The 10,929-nt window shown below is 33.5% G+C and overlaps 1 protein-coding gene across 1 annotated transcript in view; it reads right to left on the minus strand.

The window, feature by feature from the left end:
* LOC111707188 (rho GTPase-activating protein 100F) overlaps positions 1 to 9,199 on the minus strand; it is a 41,470-nt gene extending 32,271 nt beyond the window's left edge. Inside the window, exons 1-8 of the mRNA XM_023480243.1 lie at positions 8,725 to 9,199; positions 5,007 to 5,067; positions 4,876 to 4,928; positions 3,851 to 3,928; positions 3,533 to 3,638; positions 2,904 to 3,038; positions 2,325 to 2,510; positions 2,137 to 2,252 (exon numbers count right to left, since the gene is read on the minus strand). Of these exons, the coding sequence (XP_023336011.1) occupies positions 2,137 to 2,252; positions 2,325 to 2,510; positions 2,904 to 3,038; positions 3,533 to 3,556 (461 nt within the window). The 5' untranslated portion in view covers positions 3,557 to 3,638; positions 3,851 to 3,928; positions 4,876 to 4,928; positions 5,007 to 5,067; positions 8,725 to 9,199. The remainder of the gene's footprint in view (positions 1 to 2,136; positions 2,253 to 2,324; positions 2,511 to 2,903; positions 3,039 to 3,532; positions 3,639 to 3,850; positions 3,929 to 4,875; positions 4,929 to 5,006; positions 5,068 to 8,724) is intronic.
* Positions 9,200 to 10,929: the final 1,730 nt, after the last annotated feature.

A 10,929-nucleotide genomic window follows, 5' to 3' on the forward strand; every position in this document is an offset into this window, starting at 1 on the left:
AATTTAAAAGAATTACCTTATTACCTATTTTGCATTGAAAATGTGTTTAAGAATAATAGGATAAAAATTCTTGAAAAGGAATTAAGTCTTTGCCACAAACTCTGATCTACTACTCTCTATATCTTTGCAACCCAATGGCGTAGAAATCAGATATTTCAAACTATGAATTACGTTAGAACAAATCAACTAAATCTGAAATATCTTAGATTTACACCATCAGGTTGTAAAGATAAAGGGATAAGAAAATTTGTTTTTTGTGGACACATAGATTCAGCCTCCTTATATTAGGTCTCATTAATTTTAAGGACAGAGTCGTCTTTGAAGTGTCGTAACGCCTCGGGCTTTAATTTTTCCGCACTAACTTACAAATGCTTTTCTGTAGCCCTTTACATGTACATTTTAGGGCTATAAAGCACTTGTTGTTAGTTTTGGTTTTTAAGAAGATTTTGGCAAAATTTTCTTCGATTTTTGCTTATTAGTTAGAGACCTTGAAATCCAGTGTCGAAAAGACTCGATTTCTTTGAATAAATAAATAAACTGCACTTCCTTTATCCTTATATAGTTTTCCTTTAACTAGGAGGACAGATTTCAAGTTTTTCATCCAGGGGAAACTTTTAATGAGTTCAACAGAAATCTGATGTCTTGGGAAATGTAGAACTAGAAAAAAATAACATTCCTTCCTGACCCAACATACTTAAAATGTATAAATACACTGGTTTGGGAACCCAGCGTTGCCTAGGTTACTCATAGTTACTCCCGCCGTTTACCCGCACTTGGATGATTTTACCGGAGAACTAAATTTTCAAAATAAAAGTCGACCTACTCAACTTAGAATCTAAAAACTAAGCTAGTTTTGATCGGACAAACAAACAAACAGACACCCAAACAGAAATTACAGCTTTATACATATAGATGTAGATATATTTGATCAACAGTTTGATTACGTTTAAATTACAGTAAAGCGTCAAAGGCTTTTCGCAGGTCCAATTTCCCGTTGTAAATCTTTAAATGATTTGAACTCTTGTATATAATAACTTTGATAATTTTAACTTGATAGAAGGGATTAAAGGACTCGAGAAGGCATCAATTTTAAGTGAGGGATTAAACTAGAACAGGCGTTTGGGATTGGATTAAAAGAGAGAGATTAAAGTTAAAGAGATGAATAAAACTGAAGATTTGAGATTATTATTATTCTTAAAAAGAGGGATTGAACTTGAAAAGAGGAATTTGACTTGAAAAGATTGAAATCATAAAGAGGGATTGAAATTGAAAAGAGGGATTAGACTAAAAAAGAGGGATTATTAGAAAAAGAAATTTAACTTAAAAAGAGGGATTAGACTTGAAAAGAAGAATTTGACTTGAAAAGAGATTGAAATTGTAAAGAGGGATTGAACTTGAAAAGACGGATTGGACTACTAACGATAGATTGAACTTGTAAAAGAGAGAGTGAACTCAAAAACGCGGGATTGCACTAGAAAATAGAAATTAAACTTGAAAAGAGAAATTGCACTTGAAATAAGGGATTTGACTTGAAAAGAGGGATTGAACTAGAAAAGAAGAATTGAACTAGAAAAGAGGGATTAAACTAGAAAAAAGGGATTGAACTAGAAAATAGGGATTGAACTAGAAAAAAGGGATTGAACTTGAAATGAGAGGGATTAAATAGAATTAGGTGAAGAAGAGCGGGATCTGTTAAAGAGAAAGTGAGCTCAAAATGAGGGGGACAAGCTCGGAAAAAGGAATAAAACCTGAAAATGTAGATGAAACTTGTAATGATGAGTAAATTAGTTCCATGGTCTGACATTACATTTTCTTGGAAGTTTAAACTTCTCAGTTTTTAGAGAATTGCATAATTTTATTGTCCATCCTCCAAGATCGTTGATCTTATGATACTGGTTTAGATCCAGAGTTCAATATCCATGAAATTTCTGATTGAGTTTCTAGGTTTAGACAGGATACAAGGATACAAGAGCATAACAGATTAATAAACCTTCAGAAAATTTCGAAGCTCAATATTACAATGAATAAAATTAGGATGGAAGAAATGTTTCTCAGTTTTCTGAATTCTGCGCTACTAAAATCAGAAGAATAATATTAAGAATATGCCTGAGCATGGAGAGATATAATGACACTAACCTGGAGACAAAGACTCCGTCCGACCTGTCTACTCCGTTCCCCTCCCTGATATATAAACCCAGGGTTTGTCCAGGACGTTTAACGATCTCCACAAAACTTGTCGCTGAATCTGGATCCTGGATATTAGAAAATTAAATCTAGAATCTTTTAATCTTTTAAAATATTCTTAATAAAACAATCCTACTTACATTAGTATTGACGTTTATCTTGGGTGCGGTTTCACTAGCTAGACGGATAAACTGGGCCGGATCAAGTTTCCGTACAACCATCTCCCCGGATTTCTGGACAGCACGGAATGCTTCCGCCGTACTTTGATCATAACGGTTTTCCACCGTTTCAATTTGACGGAATATCTCGTTGGAGATTCCGCTAACCTAGAGTTTGATAAATTTAAAATTAAATTTACGATTATGATCTCAACTAGGAACATAGCGACCCTATGAAGGGACTATAAACGTATATTTAAGTGACCTTACCTTCATAGAGTGTTCTGTTAGATTCACAACGATACCCTAAACAGGTTTGTCCGATAAAGCATGAGTAAGATGTCCCTGTTTTTCTCTTTGCGGATAATTAAATTTATAACCAATTGAGAATTCAAAACTTTTCAAATTAGAAAAACGAGAATATCTCCCACATTATTTATCAGATAACGTTTCAAAGGGTACCGTTGTGAATTAGGCATTTACCTTTTTTAATGGATTTCCACTTAAAATTATAATGACAGTCCGTTTAAGTCTCCAACTATTATGTTTCCTTTAATTTACCTTCTTAAAGTCTCCACCCCCCAGGACGGCCTGCCTGTTCTCCTGTAAGGTGGGCGGAGCCATATTGTGTGGTGGGACCATTGGTTGCCGAGAGGGCGTATTCTGAGCAGATTTCATATCACGACTTCCAGAATCCTGGTGAACAAAACAAAAGGATAACATTCTTCTCAAACATGGTTGATTGTGTTAAAAATATTCATTTGAAAATAAATTTAAAAAGAGGATTTAAAACAAAATGTAAAGTACACGAAAGAGTTATGAAAGTATATAAATGAATAATGCCCCCAGAAAACCTTAAAACAGAAAGCTGATAAAGCTAAAAGGGTTGAATAGAAATTTATGTTTCCTTTTGTCTGAGACATTTTATTTCTGTTTAAAAAGATTAAATGCTTGCTTCATATGTGTATTTACAACCCGGAGGTTCGGACACAACTCCTTCAAATAAGAGAAAAAGAACCAGATGCAGACAAATAGTTCAGAATGCTAAATTTTTCAACATAAAAACAGAAATGAAAAGGAAAAATCAGAAATAAGGAAAGGCAAATATTAGAAGGGTTTAGAATAACCAAAGAGGTATCTAAATATATGTAAGCCTCGAGAAAACCTTTAATGGCCTGTCTAGTATATACCTTTTTTCCCCCGCAACACAACATCGTAGCCGGGAGGGGGAGGTTGGACCTCCCCCCCTCCTTCTCCCGCCCCCACTTCCCCCCAAGCTGATCTCCCAGGATGAAACTAAAATATAAAAATATTCTTTTTCATGTTCTGTTCTGTTCTGTTCTGCTCTGCTCTGCTCTGTTCTGTTCTGTTCTGTTCTGTTCTGCTGTCCTGTTCTGTTCTGTTCTGCTGTCTTGTTCTGTTCTGTTCTGTCCTGTTCTGTTCTGTTCTGTTCTGTTCTGTTCTGTTCTGTTCTGTTCTGTTCTGTCCTGTCGTTCTGTCCTATTTACCTGGTTTTAATAGTACTAAGTTTTGTAACTGGAGCTTGTGTGTAGGATGAGCTCCCCACTGCAGGATTCCTGGGGTACCTAGAGATGTATAGGTATAGTGGGTACCTAGAGATATACAGATTTAGTGGGTACCTAGAGATATACAGGTATAGTGGGTACCTAGAGATATACAGGTATAATGGTTACCTAGAGATATAAAGGTTTAGTGGTAACCTAGAGATATATAGGTAATAGGTATAGTGGGTACCTAGAGATATACAGGTATAATGGGTACCTAGAGATACACAGGTTTAGTGGTAACCTAGAGATATGTAGGTATAGTGGGTACCTAGAGATGTATAGGTTTAGTGGGTACCTAGAGATATACAGGTATAGTGATAACCTAGAAATATATAGGTATAGTGCGTATCTAGAGATGTAAAGGTATAGTGGGTACCTAGAGATATACAGGTATAGTTGGTACCTAGAGATGTAAAGGTATAGTGGGTACCTAGAGATGCATAGGTATAGTTGGTACCTAGAGATATACAGGTATAGTGGGTAACTAGAGATGTATAGGTATAGTGGGTACCTAGAGATATATAGGTATAGTGGGTACCTAGAGATATACAGGTATAGTTGGTACCTAGAGATTTATAGATATAGTGGGTACCTAGAAATGTATAGGTACAGTGGGTACCTATAGATATAGAGATATAGTGGGTTATAGACATATAGGTTCAGGTATAGTGGGTATTTATAGATATATAGATATATAGGTGCAGTTATAGTAGGTACCTAGAGAAATATTGGTATATTGGTTCAGGTACACTGGGTACCTAGAGATATGTAAATATATTAGTTTAGATATAGTGTGTACCTAGAAATATTTATGTAGAGTGGGTTGGGTATCTAGAGATATATAGATATGTAGGTTTAGATATAATGGGTACCTAGAGATATATATGTTTAGATATGATGGGTACCTAGAGATATATAAATATATGTAGGTTTAGATAAAACTACGTCAGCATATTAATATTTACCTATTTTGTAATGACCAGTGCCCTGTACCCGCCGTTCCAATTTTTCAAAATTCCTACAAATTATAAAATAAGAAAATTTTTGAGAGATTTGGGAAAATGTTTGATAAACTGATTTTGAAAAAAATGTAAACCTGGACTTAAAAGTATTCCCTAGCTGCGTCTCCAGATTCATCCTCTTCCTCGTACAAATACCTGGCAAAGGTAAATAAGTAAAAAACAAGAAAAACATTGTTTATCCAATATATCTATAACTAGCTTGGGAACCCAGCTTTTCCCGGAAACTGAACTATCTCTGTGGAAGTCGACATACTAAACTTTTTATTAATTAACCTAAGATAATTTTTTTGTGGTTTTAACGAGTTCCCCAATCAAAATTTGAGACAAATCGGCCAAGTGGTTCATTAGTTATGATGGGACATACAAACAGAGTACGAAGACAAAGGAATTGAGTCTTTGCCACAAACTCAGATTTTTTTCAGGTTGCAAAGATATTTTCATTAAAAAATTTTAGTTTGTGGCAAAGACTCAATTCCTTTTCCCAGATTTTCTGTTTTTATAACGAATGTTGACATTTTTTTCGGTCAAAAATTTTCAAATTTGACCGTCTTTTAACCTTTTCTGAATTTTAGTTGCCACAAAAAAGTTTGGCCCGATTAGGTCATCTGTTTTGACATTTAACGGATTATTTTAAATTTTAAGATGTTTGAAATCTACAAGTCAAAGCAGGAAAATCTGCGAAATGTGTCATTCTTGTTATTATTATATAACTTTAAAATAACAAAGAAGAAAGAGGTCGTTAAATGCTTTGTAAACAGCTAGAGCTAAAATAAGATATTTGTACACGTTCTTCAATACAATACTTTTGCCTTATAAAAATTTAGACAAATATTGTGTTTTTTCATCTAAGAGAAAAAAGATATTTAACAATGCAGAGAAGAAGATAAAACGCGCGTACTTTCTCCAGAAAATTTTGAGATAAAACTTGTTTCTAGAGTCAACTTTTATTTATGCTGTTAACATTTAAATATGTCGTAGATCCGTCAACAATTTTACTCAAAATTTTCACAAAATTTTAAAACGAAAATTTATGAAATCCTAAATTTTTGTTTGATCTTCTATTATTAGCCTGGATAAAAGCAACTAACAAATAAAATTATATTCATGGTTTTATTTTATTTTCTCCAGGTTATGGGAATTTTCCTACGGATATAACTCGTTATTATGACAATGAAATAAGAATAAAAAATATATAGTGTTTTCTGCAGTACTATGTATATTGTGTATAATACCGTACTAGGCTTACGGGGCACTTCGCGCCCATCTTCTATTTCAATTGTGGACATTTTCTCATTGTAAAACAAAAATAAACAAAAAAAATTTGCGGATTTTATAAAAAAAAATCTTTCGATTTTTAAAATCTAATGACAATTGAATTTTGTCTTTCTTCTGTAAAGTAATTATTTTAGCGTTTAAATGTTGCTTTACAAGCCACCATTTTTCTTTGTATTCTTGGGGTCATGTTAGTTGCCACACAAAACTGTGGCCTGATCGTTCCAGCCTTTGTGTAGTTTATTGGATACAAGCAGGCAAACCAAAAACGGACATACATAAATTGACTATGCTATATAGGGGGTTTAGCGCCCCTTGGTTTGTAACAAAGTTAGTTTAAATTGTTGTTTGATAAGTCGACAATTATTCTTTGTAACTGTAAAACTCAAAATTTCGCGTATTTTTCGATTTGAATTCGTGTATTTTCTAAAATAATAAATGTCGACATTTTTTCTGGTTCAACATGTTTAACTAATAAACCTTCCCTGGGGTCACGTGAGTTGGCATAGATAAAATTTGGCCCGAATGGTTCAACCTTTTTGACGTTTCTTGGATACAAACAAACAAAGAGACACCCCATACAGACACGCAAATTATATATATAGATTGTGTTTTTTACTGAATCGTGTCTATTCTTGTATTCTGTCTATTGTCTTGTTTTAAGTATGTCTATTGTCCACTGTATTCCCAGCTATAATATTCCCCTATAACGAAGTATAAAAGTGTTTAATTGATAATTAGAATAGTAACAATATTAACTGAAATACTTTATAGAAACCAATAAGCAACTTTAACCCCCTCCCCCTCAAATCCCAAAACTTTCTTAAGCTTGTAAAGGTCAATTATATTTTCATCCTCTACAAACCTAATAGTATACTTTTCCCCACCTTTTCCTTTCCCTTTTATATATTTTCCCAACATTGATATTTCCCCAAATTATCTATCATCATATTTTACGCTCAAACTTTTACATCATTTTTAATACACAATTCCATACTCATATAAAACCTTTCTACATATACAGAAGATGTTTCATACACAATACCCCTACCCATACTTAATACCCCTACCCATACACAATACCCCTATCCATACACAATACCCCTACCCGTACACAATACCCCTACCCATACTTAATACCCCTACCCATACATAATACCCCTACCCATACACAATACCACTACCCATACACAATACCCCTACCCATAAACAATACCCCTACCCATACTTAATACCTCTACCCATACACAATATGTCTTGCCTGCTCCTATCTTAAAATAAGAAAAACCTTATTTTGCGACGTTTTCATTTTACACCCAAAAGCGTATTAATTAAACTAAAATGAAATATACTTTAGTTTATAATGAGTCCTACACAATTATACCAACGTACTCACAAATAAACATAGAGAATAGAATATATTAGAGGGAAATTTACTAGAAAAAAGTGTAAAACGGCCATTTTGTTGTACTGTTTCCATACTACAGGTGTACTTCACATATTTATGCTATATAACCTGTTGGGCCCGGGAATATCATTTTATAGAAAATCTAAAATTATTGTTATAAGAAAGCCAAATTATGAAATAGGCTGGTTTCATAATTGACAAATGATCATTTTAAATAGACTTTATGCCTTCCACTTTACAAACGATGATTTTCCGTTATAACTATGTAAATCAAATGATGTTTTTATTCACCTAATTCATTATAAAGTTTATTTAACAGTTTAAAAAATTCGAAATTGAAATGGATAGTATAGGGAACATACTGTATTAATGTACTCTACTGCACATAATTTGTGAACATTTACATGATTTGTACACTTTGAACTCCCTTTCAGGCTGAAAGGGACAGAAAAAATTCATACCGAGAGATTCTTTTAATTCCTCTCTATATATTCTATTCTCTAGGCAAATAAACCAGAACATTTTAATAACTAGCTATGTAAAACTACCTAAACATACACAACATACACACCGTATAACCGATTTTTTGTGTAAAGTTTAGATATATGCTATTCTACTTTAACCTTTTCTTATCGTTTAATATACAGTAAAATTTTGAACATAGAGATAGACACAGAAATATGACTTTAGATCACGTGGGAAATAAATTCTGTCCTGAGATGGGAACTTTTGAATGGGATATCCTTAATCCTGATCGGATAATTAATCTGGAGATTAAAAATGAGTGGAGAACAAGCAATATTTAATCTGCAGATTAAGAAAAAAGAGGATTAAACCTTAATCCCGATATCCACCATTCTAAAGTTTTCAGCTCTGTATGTATATACAATACTCCTCTCTAGTAGATTGGTGTACTGTATGTTTATGTACGGAACTGTACACGAATAGATTAGATTGAGTCTCCTGGGTTCTGGAGCTAATGGATAAGTTTAGCCTAATTCCATCAAAATATTGTGTTCTTGTGTACAGTGTACTCACTACTACTCTAAATTATACCCTGAGAACCTCAACAAGAAAAAATCAAAATTAGGTTCAATATTAGCTCTAGGTACCTGATGATACAGAGGAGTGTCTCCGCCCTGTTATCCATCGCTCACACGTATCCGCACCCACACAGCCACGCCTCTGCCACACTCTAGTAACGCAGGTTTATCACTGAGACACTGCCCTGGATAGAGGATCGATACGTAGTGAGAGTAGTGAGGCTGTCTGTATACCTGTCCTCTGCAGCCTCTAACCTCACTCAACCACCAACCATTCTACCACAAATATTTCTGTCTGTACAACCATCTCTCCTTTCTACAGCGGGCAGGAGGGCTGGAGTATTCTAGTGTTTGTGTGTGTGCGTGTGAGTGTGTTCGTGTGAGTATGGTATTGAAACTCATGTACGAATTGCATGATAGGTTTGCTCTACATTACAGAATGCGTATCTTTCCTCTGTAAACACTTTCACACATCCCCCTCCTAGAGGTTTATGATCTAGGGTCATCTCTCTCTCTGGAGAAACTGAACCCGGATACTCCGGAATCAGTCCGTCTCCTGCAGATGGTTTGCATCAGACAATCTGTCATGAGGTTTCATGGTTTAGAGATATAAGAATCCAAACCAAGCATGAGACCTCGATATAGATGGAAATATAATAATAATTACAAATTTACAAATATAAAAAACGATGGTTCAAGTATTTGTTAAATGTTAAATAAAAGCTATACACAAAGCAAGAGGAAAAAGAGTAAGAGTAAAGTTTTTCTTTCGTAATCTTTCTTTTCTTTGTTTAAAAATTGTGCAAATAGTATATATTTCATATATTTAGATAATGATTAAAAAATAAAAAATGAATAAAAAAGAGAAAAAATAAATCAAATTCCCTGAGGCCATATTTAATGAATAGCGAACACAAATAAACTGTGTTAACTATTGAACTACTTCTCTTTATCTTGACCTAACGCACAAAAGAAGCGGATTAGCTTTGTCTATGGGATTTAACTAATTCTTGTTTTACCTAAAAAGCTGGTCTTATCCAACTTAACTTTTCTTTACAATCACTTATTAATTAAAATGGGTCTGTTTACATTGCTCAACTACTGTGTCTCATGTTCAATGGACTATTAAAAGTCATAACTTGAGTCTAAAAGTCGTCTTCCTATTCAAGAGTTTGATGGTTTTCACTGTAGTGTAAAAAACTGAATAGAAGACGATATTCGATAGATGAATTGATTCTATGTATTTTTATAGATTTGCTTTATAAAAAATTTAGTTTCCCAAAAACCACTGCTGAATTTCTTTGCAACAATTCTAAATCTATTTTAGTATTAAATCTGGAATACACAAACATCAATTAATTTTGACAAAAAGCTACATTTAAACTTTTTTATTAAAATATTTTTTCTATAATTTAATACCTTTTAATAATAGAAGAAACAAAAGAGTGATATATTTCTATTGTTTGGTGTAAATATTTTGTATCTTTATAAGATTTACACAAGCATGTGGATGCTGAATAAGATTTAAACAAGCGTGTGGATGCTTTATAAGATTTAAACAAGCGTGTGGATGCTAAATAAGATTTAAACAAGCGTGTGGATGCTGAATAAGATTTAAACAAGCGTGTGGATGCTAAATAAGAAACACGCTTGTGGAGGCTAAATAAGATTTAAACAAGCGTGTGGATGCTAAATAAGATTTAAACAAGCGTGTGGATGCTAAATAAGATTTAAACAAGCGTGTGGATGCTAAATAAGATTTAAACACGCGTGTGGATGCTAAATAAAATTTAAACAACCGTGTGGATTCTAAATAAGATTTAAACAAGTGTAAAGATGGAGATCAATGATTCATCCCAACACAATAAGATCTAGTTGATTTTCTAAATGTAAAAAAACGTCTAAAATGAAAATATCCCAATTTTTGATCAGATCGCTTCAGGGTGGTGCATGGCCGGGTATATTTCAGAAATCTCAACTTATCAAAATATGAGATTTGATCACAGTACGATACATATTATTGATAGAAGTTATAATTATTCTCCTAATCTATGTATTCGTTCTTATTTGACTACATCTTGTATTTGGCAATTTTGAACATTATTCTCCGATAAGTTGCCGAACTCATCGGTTCAGGTTGTTTTGGGCATCTTGCTGAACCTCTCAGTCTAAGATGGACAAATAACATGCAAGAAATATATATTGGCTAGGATCTGATCACTATGGTTTCAGTAGAAGTAAATATTTCCATTTACTGATAGTGCCGATTAAAGG

The sequence above is a fragment of the Eurytemora carolleeae genome, unplaced genomic scaffold (assembly GCF_000591075.1).
Source record: "Eurytemora carolleeae unplaced genomic scaffold, Eaff_2.0 scaffold636, whole genome shotgun sequence".
Taxonomy (NCBI): Eukaryota; Metazoa; Arthropoda; class Copepoda; order Calanoida; family Temoridae; genus Eurytemora; species Eurytemora carolleeae.